This window comes from Pipistrellus hanaki (genome assembly GCF_964339955.1).
Source record: "Pipistrellus hanaki genome assembly, chromosome: 20".
NCBI classification, from domain to species: domain Eukaryota; kingdom Metazoa; phylum Chordata; class Mammalia; order Chiroptera; family Vespertilionidae; genus Pipistrellus; species Pipistrellus hanaki.
The window spans coordinates 10,832,955-10,856,318 of record NC_140522.1 but is presented as its reverse complement, the minus strand read 5'-3'; the positions used below and the strand labels follow the sequence as shown (position 1 = coordinate 10,856,318).

The 23,364-nt window shown below is 42.3% G+C and overlaps 1 protein-coding gene and 1 pseudogene across 2 annotated transcripts in view; both read right to left on the bottom strand.

The window, feature by feature from the left end:
- Positions 1-1,788: 1,788 nt before the first annotated feature.
- Positions 1,789-23,364, bottom strand: part of CATSPERE (catsper channel auxiliary subunit epsilon) — a gene marked incomplete at its 3' end in the record, with an annotated part of 71,967 nt that continues 50,391 nt past the window's right edge. The window contains exons 16-22 of the mRNA XM_084868515.1: positions 19,806-19,856; positions 19,137-19,170; positions 18,989-19,068; positions 12,523-12,622; positions 9,346-9,432; positions 5,556-5,713; positions 1,789-1,846 (exon numbers count right to left, since the gene is read on the bottom strand). Of these exons, the coding sequence (XP_084724641.1) occupies positions 1,789-1,846; positions 5,556-5,713; positions 9,346-9,432; positions 12,523-12,622; positions 18,989-19,068; positions 19,137-19,170; positions 19,806-19,856 (568 nt within the window). The remainder of the gene's footprint in view (positions 1,847-5,555; positions 5,714-9,345; positions 9,433-12,522; positions 12,623-18,988; positions 19,069-19,136; positions 19,171-19,805; positions 19,857-23,364) is intronic.
- LOC311614266 (protein MIX23-like) lies at positions 3,994-4,417 on the bottom strand (annotated as a pseudogene). Its single transcript has one exon. The product of its transcript is annotated as a protein MIX23-like (transcript).

Sequence of the window (23,364 nt, the reverse complement as noted above, 5' to 3'; positions counted from 1 at the left end):
AAATTAAAAAAAAAAAAAAAAGTAATTAGAAATGATTGTTCACTTTGGTTAATTTAAGTTAGACAAACAATTTCTGAATTGCTAGCTACTATTCCACTGACAGAGAACAAAGGTGAACAAGACATCCTGTCCACCCTCAAACTGTTTACCTTTTAGTGGTTGAGGCTGACCAGGCAGGAAAATAGACAGTATGACCAATAGCGTGAGAGGCTGCTGCAAAAAGGCGAAGCCCGTTCCCCAAAATTACTTAGAAACAACACATGGCTCTTCTCATTTGCAGATTATTCGCACCATTAACCTCCCATCAATGCAACAAATTGAGGACTCAGTAATATTTAAAGTAGGGCTATAATTAATGACTTGTCGTACATGTTTGTTTAACGTTTTACAAAACACACACACACACACACACACACACACACACACAAATAAACAAAAATAAAATCAGGTCCAGGACAGAGAAGCAAAGTCATTTGTGGTCCCAATTTCCATCTAAATATATATATGAGCTAATATACAAAGTGTCCTCCCGGGAGTTCAATCACTCGCTATGATGTGTGATGACCACTAGGGGGTGGCTCAGAACAAAGGAAGGCCCTGGCCAGCAGCCAGCCATGAGGGAAGGGAAGTTGGCAGCCACTAGGGATCCTATCTGGCACAAATTTCATGCACTGGGCCTCTAGTATTAACATAAGACTGTTCTTCTGCTCTCCAAAGAAACTGACATGGAGTCCAGGGAAATGCTTTTACAACCAGTCACCTGGGTGTGTTGGGACAATGGACATTGGTCGAGGGCTGATTCAGGGTCTGTGCAGGCACAGCCACTGTCCCCTCTCAGTCCCACTGCCAGTCTACCTGCTGCCATGTTTGATGGCAAGAAGGTAGCTGTAGCAGGGGTCCTCAAACTTTTTAAAGTGGGGACCAGATCACGGTCCCTCAGAGAGCTGGAGGGCCGGACTATATGAACTACTAATTCCTACTGTAACACCTTGGCTGCGCTCACTGCCCAAAAAACCTGGCGGGCAGGATCAGACTCCTCTGCGGGCCGCATGTGGCCCGCGGGCCGTAGTTTGAAGACCCCTGCGTAGAGGATGATGGAATAAAAGCGGAACCCAGCTGAAACCAGTTTGGCTCAGTGGACAGAGCATCGGTCCCAGGTTCGATTCCGATCAAAGACATGTACATTGGTTGCGGGCACATCCCCGGTAGGGGGTGTGCAGGAGGCAGCTGGTCGATGTTTCTCTCTCATCGACGTTTCTAGCTCTCTATCTCTCTTGCTTCCTCTCTGTAAAAAAATCAATAAAATATATTTAACCAAAAAGCAGAACCCAGCCCAGCTGGTTGAGCATGACCTAGGAACCAGGAGGTCATGGTTCAAGTTCAAATCTTGGTCAGGGCACATGCCTAGAGTTTCAGGCTGGATCCCTAGTGTGGGCATGAAGGGGACAGCTGATCAATAATTCTCTCTCTCTATCTCTCTCTCTCTCTCTCTCTCTCTCTCTCTCTCTCCCTCTCCCTCTCCCTCTCTCTCCCCCTCTCCCTCTCCCCTCCTCTCAGAAATCAATTAAAATATATTTATATATATTTTAAAAAGAGGAAATTAGCTGCAGTAACACTTCTCAGGAGTTCCCTCCTGCTGGGTCCCTGTTGTAACTGATACAATTTCTAGGACAGCATACTGGGCAGAAATATTAGGTCCCAGGAAAATGGGTGAGGGTTTTTTTCCTTTTTAGCTACCACCTGGGTCTTTTACAACTTCTTTCTTTAAAGCCTGATTAGGCACAATTATTACCTGGGAATCATTCCATAGGTCTCTATCGCAAAGAGAGCTGTTAGGTTACAGTAACTGCAAATTAGAAAAACAATATTAAAGATTAAATTAAGTGCAATACATTAAGGCTCCCTCCACATCTCTATGGTAATGATCAAATCATGTGTAATCTTAGTATCATCTTGACAAAGGAGAGAACAGATACATTTATATAACAGCAGTGATGATTTTTCCGTAGGTGTGCTACAGAATTTCCTCGAGCTGGTCACTACAACCTCACTGACCTGCTAACAGTTGTACTCCATTTGATAGTGGTTCCCAAGACAAATGCAATAACGGTATTAGTAATAATTAACAATAATAAGTATTGACAAAAATAATAAAGTTATTTTTTTTTAAATCATTAACATGGACCGCAAATAATACTAATGGAGTATTTGCTAGGTACCAGGCAATGTACCAAATTTATAGCAACTGTTCCTTTTAGATGAGGAAATGGTGACTCAGATAGGTTAAGGCAGTGGTCGGCAAACTCATTCGTCCACAGAGCCAAATATCAACAGTACAACAATTGAAATTTCTTTTGAGAGCCATTTTTTAAACTTAAACTTCTTCTAATGCCACTTTTTCAAAATAGACTCGCCCAGGCCGTGGTATTTTGTGGAAGAGCCACACTCAAGGGGCCAAAGAGCCACCTGTGGTTTGCGAGCTTCTATTTGCCGACCACGGGGTTAAGCTACTTATAAATGCTTACACAGTTGTAAGTGGTAGAGCTGGGATTTGAATGCAAGGTTTTCTGATCAAAGTGCATGTGATGTTTACCTGATGTAGGCTAATTCCTTCAGGAAGCTGAGAACGTTAGGAAGTCAATATAGGAAACTGTGTTATTGTTTCTAAAGTTACCGAGTCTCTCTTATAATTTAGCACGTTGCTCGAAATGAGACAGGAGATAGCTAAATAAACATTAATAATGTCATTTTACCTACCTTCACGTCGCAGGAAGAAATACAAGGAACTTTTTTATTGGGTGTTTGCCAAGTGCCCAGCAAAGTTAGGGATTTTAACCCAGGCTCTTCATTTAATCCCCAGAATACTATAAAATAGGTATTATTATTATTATTTCTTTAAAATATATTTTATTGATTTTTTACAGAGAGGAAGGGAGAGAGATAGAGAGCTAGAAACGTCGATGAGAGAGAAACATCGACCAGCTGCCTCTTGCACACCCCCTACGGGGAATGTGCCCGCAACCAACGTACATGCCCCTGACCAGAATCGAACCTGGGACCTTTCAGTCCGCAGACCGACGCTCTACCACTGAGCCAAACCGGTTTTGGCTAAAATAGGTATTATTGACTCATTTTACAGACAAAGAAATAATCTCAAAGAGACAAAGCAGTTTGCCTAAGACTGCATAGCTACTAGTGCAAAATTAAGCCCCAATGCGCCCTCGCTGGTTTGGCTCAGTGGATAGAGTGTCAGCATGCAGACTGAAGAGTCCTGGGTTTGACTCCAAGGACACATGCCCGGGTTGTGAGCTTGACCTTCAGTAGGGGAGGCTGGGGGGCATGCAGGAGGCAGCCAATCAGTGATTCTCTCTCATCAATGAAGTTTCTATCTCTCCCTCCCTCTTCCTCTCTGAAATCAATAAAAATATATTAAAAAATAAAAAATGAAAATATATTTTGAAAAAAGACTCAAAGTAGACTTTCTAGCACAATGTCCTCAAGGTCCATCCATGACGTTGAAATGGGAAGATTTTCTTTTTTTTTTATATAGCTGAGAAATATTCCGTTGTATATATGCACCACATCTTACTTACCCATTCATCTATCGATGGGCACTTAGGTGTCTTTCAAGTCATGGCTATTGCTGCAATAAACATGGAGGTACAGGTTTCTTTTTGAAATAGTGTTTTGTGGGACTCTTCGGTTAATGGTGAGCCCAGACCCCGTGAGATTTTTTATTCTTCCTGCTAAGTCAGAAAATTATTTTAATAGCTATAAAATATTTTTTAACAGAATCAGTATAAAATAGCCATTGATTTCTTCATAATTATCAGAATTATTTACACTTGAGGTCTTGGCTAAGTGGGACTGAAATCATTAAAGGTCTTGGACTGATGGCTCAGAAATCAGCCTAGGAAGCCCGCCTTGTTGACATATGTCATGCTTAGCTTTTATGAGATGACCTGGTCCTTTTTTTATTAAAAAAAAATATTTTTATTCATTCTTTGGAGGCTTGAATGAATTTGGCAGCGTTCATCAAACACCTTCCAGCTCCTGTCATTTACCACTTCTTCAGCATTCAGTTCTGACCGGATCCATTTCAACTTCGTCTGTTCTTTCCTAAGTTGCTTTAATAACATGAAATTGTCCAGATTCTTTTCTCTTTCTTCTCGGAGGTGTTTTAATGCGGATGAAGTCTGAGCTGTACAGTCTTTTATGACTCCGTCCCTACTGACATGAGCCTCATCAAACTCATAGAGTTGTTTACAGATTTGGCTGGCATCGTTTTCTCCTGCAGAGAGAGCTGTTATAACAGTAGTGTTTAATTCATGTCCTGTCATCAGTCGCCCTCATCACCTTAGTAATTCCTGGAACTGGGAAAACTCCTCATGGTTCACATGCCACTGGGCACCACCATATTGGACCTATATCTTTTCATTCCTCCTACTAGGAATTTCCTTCCCTCTTAACTTAGTGATATTGGCATGCCTTTGTGAAGCTTACTTATTGGACTTTGCAGAGTGAAATGGAAATTTTATTCTATCTTGTCATTATTCCTTTAAACAAATTCTCTGTGGAATTGTTCTTCCCCACCCCTGGATAAAATATTAAGTGTAAGATTTATACCATTCTTTGTGCTCTTCTCGGGCTAATTTTTTTAGGAACTTACTTTCATCACAACACCCCCCTTGTAAAGATGCTAAGGAGGCTCTCTAGGACATGGTTTGAAATGGACTTCAACATTATGCCTTACCTTAGTCTCCCTCCTTTGTTTTCTACCTTCCTCACTCAAGGTGTTTTCCACCTTCCTTCATGACCCACAAGCCATAGACATTTCCTTATTAGTGTGGCTTCTGAAGGGTGTAGTCTAGTCCTCCGGCAATGTAAATTATACCAATGTTCCTTATTCTCCATGAAGTTTTCTTCCGATTCTCAAAATAGCATTGATATTGCCCATCTTTGAATTATTATTCTGCTCACTAATAATACAAATTATTATATTTGAAAATATCTCAGTATTGCTCTGATTTAACTTCCTTTGGTTTGTGTGTGTCTTCCCCAACCAGTTTAATTATAAGTACCTTGAAGGCTGAGATTGTGCTTATGTTATATTTGCATCTATCATAACCAAGGAACATAGTAATTGTGAATTGATTAATTAATGTTTAACATGAAATCTTATCTCCCACCCCCAAAGAATGCTTGTTGTGATTGCTACAAAAATTAGACAGCAAATATCGATATGTAAATCATAACAAAAATTGAATATCGAGGCGACACCAAATCAAATTAAATTAACACAGACAACAGCATGGTGATTACCAGAGGAGAAGGGGTGAGGGAGGTAGAAGAGGGTATGGGAGAAAATGGAAGAAGACTTGATTTGGGATGGTGAACACACAATACAATGTACAGTTGATGTATTAGGAATTGTACACCTGAAACCTACATAATTTTATTAACCAATGTCACCCCAATATATTAAATTTAAATGTAAAAATTTAATTTTTGAGGAATTAATACTAAAACAATTGTAATAAGACATTTATATTCACCTATAGTTTGGATCCAGGATCTTCACTCGAAACACATACATTCCAGTACGATGCATAGGCCAAACCAAATGGTTCCGGTTAGACTTGTTGATAATCTCGTAGGGTTGACTCAAGTCTCCAGGTTTCCCAATAGCATAAGAAAAACAGTGCTTATAGTTCTGAACAGGAAACAAAGACAAAATCCCGCTTGATCAAGCCATCTAGCCTCCGAGAAAACCAATCTTCCCTAGCCTCATGAAGTACGCCTCCTTTCTGGCCGAGGACTTCTCAGAATAGTGCGTCAGCCACGTCTAGAAACTTGAATCCTGTCTTGAGTTGTGTATGTGTGTGTAGCCAACAACTCAGTACCCACGTTCTCCCTTTCCTTCTCAAGCTCTAACATTAACTTGGAAGAATCTGTGAAAAATGTCACTTTTCCTTTTGAGTCCTTCAGTTTTTCTTCTGAGAATTTGCATCTCTAGAGTCATCTCCCAGATCTTTTATGCAGGCTATTCATCACTGTAGACTAGAGCCAGGACTAAGTAGCAATCAGAGCGGCTCCAGGAGCTAAATACATGTTTCAGGGAGAGAGCGCCACTGGTGGCCATGTTCAGTTAATACACCATCAGGAGGGCAGCTTTGCTCACCCAGACAGCTAGTCTTTGCAGGTACCTGTGCTCCATTACATTCAGACTCCAGACTGCATGTCCCCTTCTGGTGGAGAGCCTTGTGTCTCCATACAGTAGGAGTGAGTATTTAGGGCCTCGTGTGGGCACTCCAAACCTTCCTTGAATGTAAGCCACTATTTCACTGCTTCTAAAACGTGGTCTCCAGATCAGCAATAGCAGCATCACCTGTGAACTTGTTAGAACTGCAGATTTCGGCATCCCTCCCAAGATCTGTTGAACCAGCAACATTGGAGGTAGGGTCAAAAGACCTGTTCTAGCAAGTCCCTTAGGTGATTCTGATGTGCATTAACATCTGAGAACCACTGCACTGTAGCATACTGACTGGGCATGCTCCAGGACTGTTAATTAACAGGTGGCATACTGACTGGGCATGCTCCAGGACTGTTAATTAACAGGTGGTCCATTGCTTCAAGTAATGTGTTATTTTGGCAAAATCTTAAAACATTTGGGTGCCCTTGGTGAGATTTTTGGCAAATAGCTTGTCACACCTATCCCCAACCCCAGACCCTTCAACAAAAGTCATAGGGCAAGTTTTATTTTTAACTGACTCCATGACTAGTTTAATACCTTATGCTTTCTTAATAGTGGAATTAATACTCTATAAAAAAGTAGCTGACTATACTCCATTAATTAGTCCCACTAATTTTTTGAGCACTCATAATGGGTAGATGGTGGGGATACAGCAATGAACAAAATACATACAATTTTGTTCCCTTATGCAGCTTACATTCCAGTTGGGAAGCCAGACAATAAATTGGATAAATAGGCAGACTACATATCCAATGTGTCAGTGAGTGACAAATGCTAATGACATTAAGGGAAATTGGGAAGGGAGATACAGACTGTCATGGGGTGATGGTTAACTTTTTTTAGAGAGTGGCCAAGGAAGTCTTCATTGACTAGTTGATTTCTTTTAAAATGTATTTTTATTGATTTCAGAGATGAAGGGAGAGGGAGAGAAAGATGAAAACATCAATGATGAACCAAAACTGGTTTGGCTCAGTGGATCGAGCATCGGCCTGAGGACTGAAAGGCCCCAGGTTCAATTTCGGTCAAGGGCACATGCCAGGGCTGTGGGCTCCATCCCCACTGATTCTCTCTCATCATTGATGTTTCTTTCTTTCTTTCTTTCTTTCTTTCTTTCTTTCTTTCTTTCTTTCTTTCTTTCTTTCTTTCTTTCTTTCTCTCTCTCTCTCTCTCTCTCTCTCTCTCTCTCTCTCTCTTTCTCTCTCTCTCTCAAATCAATAAACATATATTAAAACAACAACAACAACAACAACAACAAAAACATCAATGATGAGAGAGAATAATTGATCGGCTGCCTCCTGCACACCCCACACTGGGGATGGAGCCCACACTTGGGCCCGTTCCCTGACAGAATCACCCACTGAAAACACAGTGGCTGGGCTTGAGTAGCTGATTTTTCTTTTTACTAGTTTATTTTTAAGTAAAGGCCTGAAGGAGGAAGCTGGCTAGTCATAGGGGCGGGGCATAGCAAATAATAAAGGCTTTGCTGTAACGGAGATGGGAACCACTGAATGGTTTTGAGCAGAAGAGTAACATGTTCTCATTTAGGTTTTGGAAGCAACTCTAGCTGCTGTGTTGTGATTAGATTCCTGGTGGGCAAGGCTGAAGCAGGGAGACCTACCAGTAGGGGTGCTGCTGTTCTAACCCAGATGGCTGGTGATGGAGGAGCAGGGTGGTGGCAATTGGGGGTTGCGGATGGTGAGGAATGACCAAATTCAGAATAGATTTTGAAGGAAGAGCCAACAGATTTCCCGAAAGACCAAATGTGGGCATGTGATGACGCTCAGAAGCTTCTTTCCTGCTCAAGCTGGAGGATGGAGTTTCCACTCACCAAGGCAGAAGGATGTTGGGGTATGTTTGTAGGGGCCAGTTTTCAATGCTCATCATAGTTGACCTGTCTGTCTTAGTGTGGATTTGACACAGTTGATCCCTTCCTCCCAAGAGACTTGCTTTACATGATGTGTGTCTGGAACACCACATTTACCTGGCTTTCCTCCTACTCCTTGGATTGTTCCTCTTTCATCTCCTTTGCCCCCTCCTCATTTCTCCAATCTCTAAACAGTTGAATGATCCAGCATTTAGTTCTCCTCTTTTTGTCTCTATATCAGGGTTCCCTAAACTTATTGTGTGTGTGTGTATAAGTTTTTTATGTGGGTCCTTTTGTCAGTTTGATAAAACCGATGGATTACTACCCCCTAACCCCCGCCCTCTCCCTAATAGCAGGCTTTCAGCTCTGCTGGCTGCTCTGCACCTGCATGCATGCTGCCCAGAGCAGCTGGGGGGCGGGGCTGCCACCATCTTTGCCAGGTTAATTTGAATACTCAACCTTGATTGGCTGGTGGGTGTTGTAAAGTGATGGTCAATTTGCATATTTCTCTTTTATTAGTGTAGATAATGTATAACAGAATATTGTAAAAATTAAGTTATTAAACTTTTATTAAAATGTTTCTTACATACTGTTATATTGACTAGGCTGCAGAAATATTCATTGTGGGTTGCATGCGGACCATGGGCCCCGGGTTTGACATGCTTGCTCTAGAGTTATGTTGCTGGAAAGTTAGGGAGTAGTGGATGTTTGGAATACAGAGGACAATACACATCATTTGTATATATCTTTGTCTTGACATGCATAGATTCTGATGCAGAAGCAAAGTAACATTCTGATTTTAGGGTGAACATTTTATAGGCTGAAGTACCTTCTCTGTCACTTTTTATTCATGAGATATGATTTGATTCTCCAAATAACAACATACATTAATTTAAATTTAAGAAAATTCAATTGCAAAAAATTAAAAACGGTCTAGGGTTGGTAATTGGCATTAAGAAATGTTCTTCTGCTTGGCCAGTGTAGCTCAGTTTTAAGAGTCAGACTATGACGCAGGAGGTCAAGGTTGCATTTTCAGGCAGGGCACATGCCTGACGGGCTCGATCCCCAGTGTGGGGCACGCAGGAGGCAGCCCATCAATGATTCTCTTTCATCATTGATGTTTCTCTCTCTCTCCCTCTCCCTTCCTCTCCCTGAAAGCAATAAAATGACATAATAAAAATAAATTAATTAATTAATAAATCAATTTGCAAGGTAAAATTTTTCTTACCTCAGGTCCCCAAGCTTCTTCTAATGGGAGGTGCTTGTTAAGTGTGGTCATTGACTTCCACGTCTGGGCCTCATTTAAACAACCACTCTGTCAAGATATATAGATATATATATATAGTATATCAATTTATTCATAAGTACTTCATATATTTTAATGCCATTGGAAAGTATATTTTTTAAAAATGTTTAATTATTTAAATGTTTGCTGATATACAGAGAATCAATAAACTTCTGTATATTAACCTTGTGTGGAGAGAACTTCTTAAATTCACTTAATTTGATTTGAACTTAAATTCATTTAATTTGAACTGTTTCATATAAACAGTTATGCCACCTGTGAATAGGACAGTTTCAGTTTTTCCTTACCAATCCTTTTACTTTTTATATAGTTTATAGTTTATATGTTTATAGTTTTCCCCTTTACAAAGATCAGGAACAATATTGTACTGAAGTAGTGGTAATCAGCACTCTTATTTCATTCCTGATTTCAGGTTTTCAAATTTTCACCTTAAGTATGATGTTTTCTATAGGATTTTAAAAATCTATATTTTATTAGATTAAGGAAGTTACCATCTATTTATAATTTTCTAAGGTTTATTTTTAAAATAATGTTATCCCTAGCCAGTTTGGCTCAGTGGATAGAGGATCAGCCTGCAGACTGAAGGGTCCCAGGTTCAATTCCCAGTCAGGGCAGATGACCAGGTTGCCAGCTCCATCCCAGTGTGGGGCATGCAGGAGACAGCTCTATCCACTGAGCCAAACTGGTTTCGGCAGTATATTGTATTTTATATGTTACTAATCCTCCGGTATAATTTTAAAAGCAGTATTTTATGCAGTTGTCTTTTGAATCAGGAAAAGTAAACAAAAAACATTTATATTATCTAATTACCTACATGATTCCCTTTACACCTCCTACTGGGGATGTGCCCAGAACCGAGTTACATGCCCTTGACAGGAATCGAACCTGGGACCTTTCAGTCTGCAGGCTGACGCTCTATCTACTGAGCCAAACCTTTTTTGGCTATAGTGGATTACTTTTGATTTTCATTCAACTCTTCTATGTGAAATGAACAAAAATTTGTCTGTTTATTGATTTTTCTTTTTTCTTTTTAAAGAGAGAGAGTGAAACATCAACCAGCTGCTTCCTGCAAACGCCCTACTGGGGATCAAGTCCAAAACCTAGGCATGTGCCCTGACCCGGAATTGAATTGGCAACTTTTTGGTGCATTGGATGATGCCCAACCAGTTGAGCCACACCAGCCAGGGCAGAATATAATATTTTTATTATATTGATGAGTTTTGTTACTAGTTTGTTTTGGTGTTTTGTATCAATGGTCATGAGTGAGATTCTCTCATAATTCTGTTTTGTTTTAAGATTCTCTTGGATTCACAAAGCAAGTTGGATGAGAGGTTTCTTTTTTTTTTTTTTCCCCTTGGAATACAAGAAGCTTTGGCATTTGTTCATTTTATCCACTTGTCCATTGGCAAACTGGTTGGGATACATTTACCGTATTTTTCGGACCATAAGACGCACCGGACCATAAGACGCACCAGTTTTTAGAGAAGGGAAATGAAGAAAAAAAGATTCTGAAACAAATAGTGTCCTAAAATATTTTATGTGCATTAAAACCCAACATCACAGTCATAAACACATGTAATCAACCCTGTAAAGTAAACAGCAGCATTTAGAACCATTTTAGAGCCGGGCAAGCACACAGAGACCACACAGAGCCGGGCAAGTAAAAAAACTTTTTTTTTACAGTATATGTGTAGGCTATATTTGGACCATAAGACGCAGGGACTTTTTCCCCCCACTTCTGGGGGAAAAAAAGTGTGTCTTATGGTCCGAAAAATACGGTATTTGTAACAACCTCTATTACTTGGGTTATAAAGTGGTGATATTCTAACTCTGCCTTTTTTTTTTTTTTCATGTGTGAACTCTAATAATCTTATAAGAGATGCTTCCCCTCTTCTACTCTGATGAGTGGGTACCATTTATTTGAGGAAGGCAGGAAAAGAGGGAAAAGGATATCCTGTGAGGAATGCATATTGAAGGCCTTCAGAGCATTGAACCCTAGTGCACCCTGGGGAAGTTGGAGAAGCTGGAGAGTAACGGGAGCCTGGGCCAAGGATAGAACAGTTTCAGGATGGGGCTGGTTTGGGAAAGGAGAACAGAAGGACTTACACACTGAGTGTTCAACAAGTGCAGGAGGAATGTGTGGTGCGAGCATTATGTTTGGTACCTAACTAAAGGCCAATTAGTTCTGGCAGTACCCTGTTTCCCCAAAAATAAAACAGTGTCTTATATTAATTTTTGCTCCCAAAGATGCGCTAGGTCTTATTTTCAGGGGATGTCTTATTTTTCCATGAAGAAGAATACGGTACACATTTATTGTTAAATGGAAATAAAGGAAATTTATTACCTGTATACGGTACGGTAGTACGGTAGTTGTCAACACAAACCAGACAAACTGTGAATCCTACAGTATTAAGAATTTACTCATTTGCCGAGACCGGTTTGGCTCAGTGGATAGAGCATCAGCTTGGGGACAGAAGGGCCCCGGGTTCGATTCCGGTCAAGGGCATGTACCTTGGTTGCGGGCACATCCCAGGTAGGGGGTGTGCAAGAGGCAACTGGTCGACGTTTCTAGATCACTCTCATCGATGTTTCTCTCTCATCGACGTTTCTAGATCACTATCTCTCTCCCTTCCTCTCTGTAAAAAAATCAATAAAATATATTTGAAAAAAAAAGAAGAAGTCAAGGTCAGCGAGGCGCGTGAATCAAAGAACCCAAGCGGGGTGAAGCCCGGAGCGCGTCTGTCTGATTTAGCACAGATGTGATCCATGTCTGGAAGCCAGGGGCAGACTCATAAATTCCCCCAGCGTTAAATATAGTGTGGCGAGAAAAGTGAGTATTGATCTGTCATTGCATCATGCCACTATAAATATTATTTCATTTTTTTTCTAGCCCCCGTAAGTCGGTTTTATGTGACAATGGCTTCTTTTTCGTAAATTAATTTTTAGCAATCCTAGGCTATAGAGATTATATGCTTCTTTTTTTTTCCCCTACCCTCAGCAGGCTGGTTTTATTTTTCTTAGGTAATTTATCTATAGGTTTAAAATAGAAAGGCATGTCTGATCGCAGGCTAAGTTCTGCTTGATTCTAGCATGGCGTACCTTCTGCATCGTCATGTTAAAGCTGTAGTCATCCCTGCCGTGGATCTCCCACACGATGAAATTTACTTCCACGTTTTCGACGTAGCCGTTTTCATTGTGTCTGGAAAACAGCAAACACAAAACACCACTGCATCATGCTGCTATAAACGTTATTTTATTTCATTTTTTTAAAATACATTTTATTGATTTTACACAGAGAGGAATTGAGAGGGACAGAGAGTTAGAAACGCCGATGAGAGAGAAACGTCCACCAGCTGCCTCTTGCACACCCCCAACTGGGGATGTGCCCGCAACCAAGGCACATGCCCTTGACCGGAATCGAACCCGGGATCTTTCAGTCCGCAGGCCGATGCTCTATCCACTGAGCCAAACCGGTCCCGGCTGTAAACGTTATTTTATTTCTTCTGGCCCCTCTAAGGCTGTTGTACGTGACGACGACTCTTTTTTCATAAATTAATTTTCAGTGGCTGGCTTCGTTTTCCAGTGGCATAGAAGGATCGAGAGCTCTGGTTTTCGAGTTGGACGGGCTTAGGTTTCAATCCTGTCCTGATCACTGGGCAGCTTTGTGACCTGGGGAAGCTCCTTCTTCTTCTTCTTTTTTTTTTTTTAATAATATATTTTTATTGATTTTGTACAGAGAGGAAGGGAGAGAGATAGAGTTAGAAACATCGATGAGAGAGAGTCATCGATCAGCTGCCTCTTGCACACCCCCTACTGGGGATGTGCCCGCAACCAAGGTACATGCCCTTGACCGGAATCGAACCTGGGACCCTTCAGTCCCCAAGCCGATGCTCTATCCATTGAGCCAAACCGGTTTCGGCTGGGGAAGCTCCTTCAGCTCTCGAGGCCTCCACACTCCTCCCTGGGAAACCATCACCGTGCCTACTGTGCGGGTTTCCTCCAGCTCTAAGAATACACCAGACAGTAATGAAGCAGGTTTTTTTTCTTGTTGTTGTTTTGTTGTTTTTTAACAGTTGGAGCTGTAACTTCTCTTTACCTGACAGGAACCATGTATTGATAAGGCGAGGGTGGCCAGGGCCCTGTGAGCAGACTGGCAGCAGGGAGAAAGATGGAAGTGTGCAAGGGAGAGAGGGCCGAGCAAGATCCCCTGGTGTCGTTTAATCCGTGAATGTCCAGTGTGGCCTCGTACGTCCCCGGGAATGAACCCACAGAATGGCCCCCGTGAGGATGGAGATGCTGCAGGTCTCCCTGGAGGAAGCGGCTGGAGGTGGCACTGGGGTCAGAGGGCTGGCTGCCCTCAGGAGAACGGGGGGGGGGGGGGGGGGGGGGGGGGGGCTGAGAAGCAGGAGTCATCAGAAGCTCCTGGAGTGATGGTCACGCACTGCACATGCTCAGGGACACGTGAAGCCTCTCGCCAGCAACAAGCATCAGCACACGGACACACTGCCCGCTCCCCGACACAGGCACCTGAGACATACACCCCATTGAGATTATTTACCCTAAACTCAGTGAGTTTTAAAAGAGATGTGTTGCCGAAACCGATTTGGCTCAGTGGATTAGAGTGTCGGCCTGCAGACGGAAAGGTCCCAGGTTCGATTCCGGTCAAGGGCATGTACCTTGGTTGCAGGAGGCAGCTGGTCGATGATTCTCTCTCATCGATGTTCCTAGCTCTCTACCCCTCTTTCTTCCTCTCTGTGAAAAATCAATAAAATATATTTAAAAATAAATAAATAAATAAATAAATAAATAAATAAATAAATAAAAGAGATGTGTTACTTCAAATTAGTAAGATTATTTTTTCCTGCCATCATTAAGAAATAAGCACTTGACCTCGGCTGGCGTGGCTTAGTGGTTGAGTGTTGACCTATGAATCAGGAGGTCAAGGTTTGATTCTGGGTCAGGGCACATGCCCAGGTTACAGGCTTGATCCCCAGTAGGGGGTGTGCAGGAGGCAACCAGTCTATGCCTCTCTCTCCTTTCCTCTCTGAAATACATACATATATATATATATTAAAAAATAGGGACTTAAGACCAAAGTTAAAGTTCAGGTGCTGATAAAGGCACACTTTTGCTAACCAGAGCTTGTGACTGATTTAAGATGGTTCTGGGTCTTCCTTCTCTGTCAGTTATTGCTTGTTTTTCTCAATGGGATTGTCCCCCACGCTCCTGGGATGGGCATTTCACGTAGGACCTTGGGCTCAGGCGGGATGCCTCAGTGTCTGATGCATTTTCTGGGTCCCACTCTGTGTCCATTCATACAAAACAACAGATCCCTGCTGGCGTCTCCTCCTTCACCGCCCAGGTCTCTGCTGACTTTGCAGTTATTTTATCTGGCTTCCCAGGCCAGCTACAAATTGCTACCATCCAATCCTGTTTATAGAAAGCAGTATTGTCCCATTCTCACAAACTGGGCAGAAAAAAAATTTTAAGTATCAGAAAGTGGTATCTGAGAAGCTATTTCGTTTTCATGTGAATTTTTCTTAGAAATCGTAAAGAGAGATCGGATGTGAGTAACGAGTAGCGGACTTGTTCTTGGAGCGGTAGGAAAGTCGTGGAGAACTAACACGTGTGGGAATATACACAATTTTGTACACAGTTTCAGAGATTTGGGTCAGGCTTCAGTAAAGCTCTAATTCTAGAACTTCTGAAGGTGCAGCATGCTTGATTGCATCTTCTATAAGCGGTCATATTTTTTGAATGACTGAGACTAGTTGCAATGAAAAGGATCTTGAACTCTGAGCTGGCATCTTTTAACACTCACAAAAAAAAACAACAACAATAAGCTACAGTGCCATCTAGTGGCAATAGGATAAATTGTATGACCCCTGGGTTTGGGAGTCCTAATATTTGGTGACTGGGGAAGATGTGACTTTGGGTGGTGGAAAATACAGATTATGTCACATAGAAACCCACATCTGAAATCTGTATGTTCATGTTGGCCAATATCATCCCAATCAGTTTAATAAATAAATATTTTTTTAATAATGATCTTAATATTTTATTTATTCCATTGAGATTATGGGACAAAAATACTTGCCTGGGTAAGCATGGCTTATTTTCATTAATGTTCACTAATAGAAGATATACTATTACTAAAATCTGGGAAATTTAGAAATGGCACTAGTAGTCAACTAACTGCCTTACAATTGTGACTTCCCTCTGCAACTTCTACTTTTGGGAAGGAGAGACCTCTCAGCTGACCCTGCAGACACATGATTTCAATCCTGGGCCTTGTGACCCAGGAGGGACTGACCTCCCAGGGTTAATTAATTTGTAGAGATAGAGCCGAAACCGGTTTGGCTCAGTGGATAGAGCGTCGACCTGTGGTCTGAAAGGTCCCAGGTTCGATTCCGGCCAAGGGCATGTACATTGGTTGCGGGCACATTCCCAGTAGGGGGTGTGCAGGAGGCAGCTGATCGATGTTTCTCTGTCATCGATGTTTCTCTCTATCCCTCTCTCTTCCTCTCTGTAGAAAATCAATAAAGTATATATTTTTAAAAAAGAAGTGTAATTTGTAGAGATAGCAAATAATTGGCCTTTGAGCATGCCTTTCCTATGCTCAAAGGCCAATTATTTGGCCTTTGCAAGTCAACCAATCCAGAGCCCCCACTCCAACCACCTCCTTCCTGGGTGCTCATACTCCAAGCCACTATCTAACTGCCCTAATCACCCAGGGCCAGGTGTCAGACCACTAGTGGCAGCTCTTAGGCCCAGAGCCTGCTCACATTTTTCAAAACAGACGGCCCTAAGCCTGCTTTACCCTCCTTATCCAGTCCTTCCCACAGAAAACTCTGGAAAGGCTCTCACCCCAGCTTCCCCTCATTCCCTTTGCTCCTGACGACCCTGGTGCTTCCCATGTGACCCTATATGACCTGCTGTGCCTCCTGTTTCTTGGGAGCAGTGTGTAGAACAAGTGTCTTCCTTCACAACAGTCATTTCTGTCTATGTGTCTTCCCATCCATATATATATATAAAAGCCTAATATGCAAATTGTCCCTCGGGAGTTCAACTAGGAGACTGGGAGTTCAATCACACATTATGATGTGCACTGATCACCAGCGGGTGGCACAGAATGAAGGAAGGTCCTGGACGGCAGCCAGAAGGCCCCCATCAGCCCTGATCGCTGACCAGGCCTAGGGACCCTGTCCGTGCAAGAATTTTCTGCACAGGGCCTCTAGTATCTGATGAAAACAAATCCCGAGTGCCCCTAAATAGCCATAATGCCTGTTCTTGAACTCCCTGCCTCAGAGTAGAGCAGGGTGGATTCTGTGGCACCACATTTCAGTTTGGGAAGGATTGTCATGGGCGTTGAGAAAGCAGAGAGGCAGCTGGGATGACTTGCATTGCTGGCTGGACCATACTCCCAGGACTTGCTTCATTCTTGCTAGTTTTTGATGGTGAATCTGTTGTCCTTTTATCTGTAAAATTCTGCCCAGCCTTGTTCCTGAGCCATTCTCTACAGAGGTAAGGTAATCTGGTGTCCTTGGCTACAGGCTAATTTCCCAGGTGAGCAGGGGCCCCAGACCAAGGCGGGGCACCGGCCACTGTCATCGGGGCGAGCCTCTGGTGGTTACCGAAAATTGTTTGCTCCCACGTGGCATGGTCCTGCCCGGCACTCGCACCTGCTGCTGGTGCTGACCCCACTCCCACCCGCTGCTGGCACTGGAGCTGCTGCTCACACCCACTGCCAGTGCCAGCCCCGCTCGCACCCAGAGCTGGTGCTGGAGTCACCGCTCAGACCTACTGCCGGTGTCCGGTGCTGGCCCCGATCGCTCAGTGCTATCAGCAGATGTTAGTGGTGGCTGCTGGCCCTGATCGCCCCTGAGGGCTTCTCCACTCCCCCCCCCCCCCCTCTTCCTAAGGGGTGATCCATCAGGGCAGCAGCCACCCCTCGCACCTGTTGACAGCGCTGGCCCCACTCGCACCCTCTGCTGGCGCTGTCCCCGGTCGCTCCGTGCCATTAGCGGATGCAAGTAGGGCCAGCGCAGTCAGTCAGCACATGGGAGTGGAGCTGTGGGCAGAGAGGGAACAGGGGGCTGTGGTGGAAAGAGCCGGGAAGGGGCATGGAGGATGGGTCAAGACCCGCCCCTGTGCTTACCGCAGCCTGGCAGCCCACAGTTCCTTTCAAGGTGCACGAATTTGTGCACTGGGCCCCTAGGATGAAGTAAACAAAGTATAGTGGGCATGGTGAGAGGAAGAGTGTGGGGTGCCCAGGAGGAGCAGTGGCCTAAGTGGGTGTAGAGAAGATCAAACTAAACAAGACAGCAGACTAACCGGAGGCTCAGAGGACCCGTGACAGAGGGATTGTGGGAGGTGATGTAGGAGAATGAGGAAACAGCGAGGAGTCTTTCAACTGCCATGGTGAGGAGTGTGGGTTTGTGTGTGTGTGTGTTGGGGGGAAGGTGGAGGATATGCTAGCAGAGGCCTTTTGGATCCTCACAGGGAAAAGTTTGATGGCAAAACTGAATTGGAACTCCTGACTCATTACTCCACACCCACCCACCCTGTGGGATCCCAGAAACTGAATGCCTTGACTACAATTTTGAGGTCTTACACCTAGGATTTTACTTTCAGTAATGCATCCTGATGGCATCTCTAGACTAGAGTCCAAACATGTACATGAGTGGATATTCACTATTATTCTATTTATAACAGCAAAACCAATTAGAAACATGATCATTTATCTTTTTTTTAAATATATTTAAAATTGTTGTAACAGCTATGTGACTTCTGTAATCATAAATCAAGAATAAAGTCAGAGAAGCAAGCTAATGGATATAAAATTACTTGAAAAAGCCTGACTCAGAGCATTTTTTTACTTAATATTTTAATACCGTTTATAAGAATTAAGTTAAGAGATATTTCTGAAATCTCACTATTCCCTTTATTAGTAATAGTTTCATTCCTTGCAAGCTTTTGTTATTATTGGCCCATAGAAAGAAAAGTCAGATGTCACCCCAGGAAGGTAGTTTCTATCAAATTTTCAGTAGGAGCTTGGGATGCGATTTAGAGAGGGAAAGCAAGGTTTAAGAGACTGCCTACAATCCTGCCAGCGTGACTGAGTGGTTGAGCATCGACCAATGAACCAGGAGGCCATGGTTTAATCCCCCATCAAGGCACATGCCCAGGTTGCGGGCTTAATCCCCAGTAGTGGGTGTGCATGAGGTAGCTGATCAATGATTCTCATCATGGATGTTTCTCTCTCTTCCTCTCCCTTCCTCTCTGAAATCAATAAATATATATATATATATATATTTTTTTTTTTTTAAAAAAAAGAGACTGCTTAACCTCTGAGAAGAGTCTCAGCTTTCTTAAATTGTAACCTCTCTCAACATGCAGGAACCATGGGTTATATAACTTTAGTTAACTAGTACTGAAAACCTAATGTCACATATATCGGGTGCCCAAAAATATTTATTATTAAATGCATGATTAATTAGCCCTCTTTTCATCCTTTATTTTGAAACTTTGAAAGTAAGTTCAAATTTTAGTAGAATATACTTACAGTTCAAGCAAAGGGTGAAAATTTGTTCTGAAATCAACTTTTAATGGGCAGCCATATTTTTTCCAACTATATTTTACTCTCTAGAAAAGGAAAAATGCTTTGGTTACTTTCTATATTAGGCTGATTAATAAAATTATAGTTTTCTTACCAAGTTTTTATCTGGTTGATGCCTCAGATATGACCTGGAAAAAGATATTTTTATTATTTATGTTTCCTCTTTTCAAACTTAAACATTAAACCATTACTTGGTTTGGGTAGGAAGTTATCACAGAAGTCAAGTAGATAATCATAATTCCAAAATACTATCAAAATACGTGTACAACAAACAATACAGTTCTAAGTAATACATGAGTGAAAGAAGAAATCTTAAAAGAGAAATTTAAAAATACTTTAAACTGCCGGGACCGGTTTGGCTCAATGGATAGAGCGTCGGCTTGGGGACTGAAGGGTCCCGGGTTCGATTCCGGTCAAGGAATCTTGGTTGCGGGCATATCCCCAGTAGGGGGTGTGCAAGAGGCAGCTGATCGATGTGTCTCTCTCATCGATGTTTCTAACTCTCTATCTCTCTCCCTTCCTCTCTGTATAAAATCAATAAAATATATTTTAAAAAAATAAATAAAAATAAAAATACTTCAAACTAATAAAAAAGAAAATGCAACTTTTCAAAATTTGTGAGATGCAGTGCCTAGAAGTAAATTTATAGCAATAAATGCATATATTATAAAAGACTGATATTAATAGGAATGAATACTGATTCTAAATTATTGATACTAAATTAATAAAAAAAAGTCAGTGCTTGTGTTACAATATTTCTTACTTTTCAATAATGTAAAAGAAATCATGCCGAGGACAATCGTTGTGATCAAATCTACAAAAGGAAACATATTGAAATTGTAATGTAATTTATTTTTAATACTTGCACAAACATTTAATCATTTAACTCAGTAGTTCTAAAACTTGAGAGTAATACAGAGTCGTCACATATTGAATTACAATCTCTGGGTTGGTGTGTTGCCCTAGCATTTCTGTTTTTAAAAATCAGTGACGCAAATGTTCCTGAAGACACCAGAATTTGAAGTCTATTGATTTATTTCTCCTCTTTGATAACTGTGAAAAATTGATAGGAAATCTATAAAAAAAAATGAAGACAAATTTCTGTGGATGGTTTTATTCCTCATACATTTTTTTAATTTTTAAAATATATTTTTATTGACTTCAGAGAGGAAAGGAGAGGGAGTCAGAAACATCAATGAGAGAAAATAATTGATTGGCTGCCTCTTGCATGTCCCACACTGGGGATCAAGCCTGCATCTCAAACATGTGCCCTTGACCAGAATCAAACCCAGAACCCTTCAGCCTCCAGGCCAACGTTCTATCCACTGAGCCAAACCAGCTAGAGAAAATATGTTGTTATTGATTTCAGAGAGAAAGGGAGAGGGAGAGGGAGATAGAAATATCAATGATGAGCCGAAACCAGTTTGGCTCAGTGGTAGATCGTCGGACTGTGGACTGAAAGGTCCCGGGTTCGAATCCGGTCAAGGGCATGTACCTTGGTTGCGGGCACATCCCAGGTAGGGGGTGTGCAAGAGGCAACTGGTCGACGTTTCTAGATCACTCTCATCGATGTTTCTCTCTCATCGACGTTTCTAGATCACTATCTCTCTCCCTTCCTCTCTGTAAAAAAATCAATAAAATATATTTGAAAAAAAAAGAAAAAAAAAAAGAAAAAGAAATATCAATGATGAGAGAGAATCATTGATCTGCTGTTTCCTGCATGCCCCCTACTGGGGATTGAACCCACAACCCAGACATGTGCCCTGACCAGGAATTGAACCTTAACCTCCTGGTCAATGCTGAACCACTGAGCCACACCTGCCAGGACCTCAGACATTTTTTAAAACATACATTTCGAATTTATTCTAGAGATTCAGTTGTGCAGGTAAGGAGCTACTTTAAGGATTCACATATTTCTTTTCTTTTCTTTTTTTCAGGAACAATTTTTAAAATGTTTTTATTTATTTATTTTTAATAAATCTTTATTGTTCATATTAGTACAAATGTTCCTCTTTCTCCCCCCCCCCTCCATTGGTCCCCTCCACCAGGTTCCCACCCCACCCTCTGCCCTTTCCCCACCCCCATTGTCCTCATCCATAGGTGCACAGTTTATGTTCAGTCTCTTCCCACATCCCCTTCTCCCCTTCTCCCCAAGAATCATCAGTTCACTCCCCTTCCATACCTCTGATTCTATTATATTCAACAGTTAATAAGATTTTTTAAAAATTTCCTTGGGTTTTAGATTCACTTGTTGACAGTTACATATTTGTTGTTCATAGTTTTTATCTTTATTTACTTTCTCTTCCGAAAGAACCCCCTTCAGCAATTCTGGTTTGGTGGTGATGAACTTCTTTAGCTTTTTTTAAATTTTATTAGTGAAGCTCTTTATCTGGCCTTCGATTTTGAGTGATAGCTTTACTGGGTAGAGTATTTTTGGCTGTAGGTTCTTACTACTCATCACCTTGAATATTTCTTGCCATTCCCGTCTGGCCTGCATGGTTTCTGTTGAGACATCAGCTGACAATTGTATGGGTGCTCCTTTATAGGTAACTACCTGCTTTGCTATTGCTGCTTTTAATATTCTCTCTTTGTCTTTTGCTCTTGGAATTTTAATTATGATTTGTTTTGGTGTGGTCTTCTTTGGATTCCTTTTGTTTGGAGTTCTGTGCACTTCCTGGACTTGTAAGTCTAATTCTTTCACCAAGTGGGGGAAGTTTTCTGTCACTATTTCTTTCAGTATGTTTTCGATATCTTGCTCTCTCTCATTTTCTGGGATCCCCATAATTCTGATGTTGGTTCACTTGAAGTTGTCCCAGAGGTTTCTTACATTATCTTCAATTTTTTGGATTCTCTTGCCTTCTTGCTTCTGCGGAGGAGTGTCTTCTGACTCTTTGTGTTCCAAATCTTTGACTTGATTCTTGCGATCTTCCATTCTGTTTTTAGGACTCTGTATAATATTTTTTATTTCAGACAATGTATTCTTTATTTCTTGTTGACCCCTCATTATTTCTTGTTGATCCCTTATTATTTCTAGTTGATCCCTTTTCATATCCTCATAGGTCTTATCGATCTTTTCTAGGAAATTCTTGAAAAACCTTATAAGTGTGGTTTTGAACTCTATATCCAGTCGCTTTTTGTCCTCCATTTCTTTTATTTGTGATCTATTTCCTTGTCTCGGCATTTTCGAAGCTTCCCTGAGTTGGTAGCCTTAAACGTCTCTGTGTTCAGTTGGATGGGACAGAGTTTCAGGGTGGAGCCTACAGCCTTGGCTTCCGTCAGCCACACCCTATGCAGCTCCTGAGTCTCAGTGTTCCTCAGGGTTCTTCGGTACTCACTGCAAGCACCTCTGAGAGTTAGGTGCCCTCGAGTTTCACCTGCTAACAAACAGTCTAGTCTCTACCCCAATGAGCCTGGAACTGGGGTTCAGTTCAGTTGGAAGTGGGGTTGGAAGTGGAGTTCAGAGCAGTCTGGAGCTTTTGTCTCCTTCCCGCCAGGGCAATCCCTTGGCACAGCCAACCGCCCGTTCTCTGCGCTCAATGTGCGCACCTCCAGGACCTCCTTTCGCTGCTCCCCTGGGCCTCCACCTTACAGCCCAGGCTTCCTCTGTATGAGCCTGGGTCCCTGGGGTCTGGCCTAGAACTGGGGTTCAGCGCTATCGGGTCTGGGGCTCAGCACAGTCCGGAGCCTTTGTCTCCTTCCTGCCAGGGCAATCTAGCAGCAGAGTCAACAGTCCGTCCTCTGCGTGCAATGTGCGCACCTCCGGGGGCTCTGCCTTTCACCACTCCCCTGATAATCCGCCTCAGAGCCCAGGCTCCCTCTCTTTGAGCCTGGGTCCCCAGGGTCTGGCCTAGAACTGGGGTTCAGCGCTATCGGGTCTGGGGTTTAGCACAGTCCGGAGTTTTTATCTCCTTCCCGCTAGGGAACACCAGCCAGGCACTCAGCCGCCCCCTCCTCTCCAGCTCCGTCCTCTCCACGCGCGCAACATGTCTCCGTACCTTAGGCTTTTACAGCTACTTTGATTTTCCTTTTGGTTTTCTCTTTCCTTCTCGTTGTAGAATTTCCAGTCAGTCGACTTTCCTGTAGTTCTGGGTAATGTCCATTTTATATTTTAGTTGTATTTTATTGAAATTGTTGTGTGCGGCTGCGGTTAGGTGTTTACTTCTGCAGCCATCTTGGATTCTCTCCCAGGATTCACATATTTCTAATTAGGGTTCATGCACCCATAAGGCTATCATGGTATATGAAATGATAGCATTTTCTGGAAGTTAAATTATTCATTTGACCATTTTCATTGGCTGCTTCTAGTGGAACTCATAAGAATA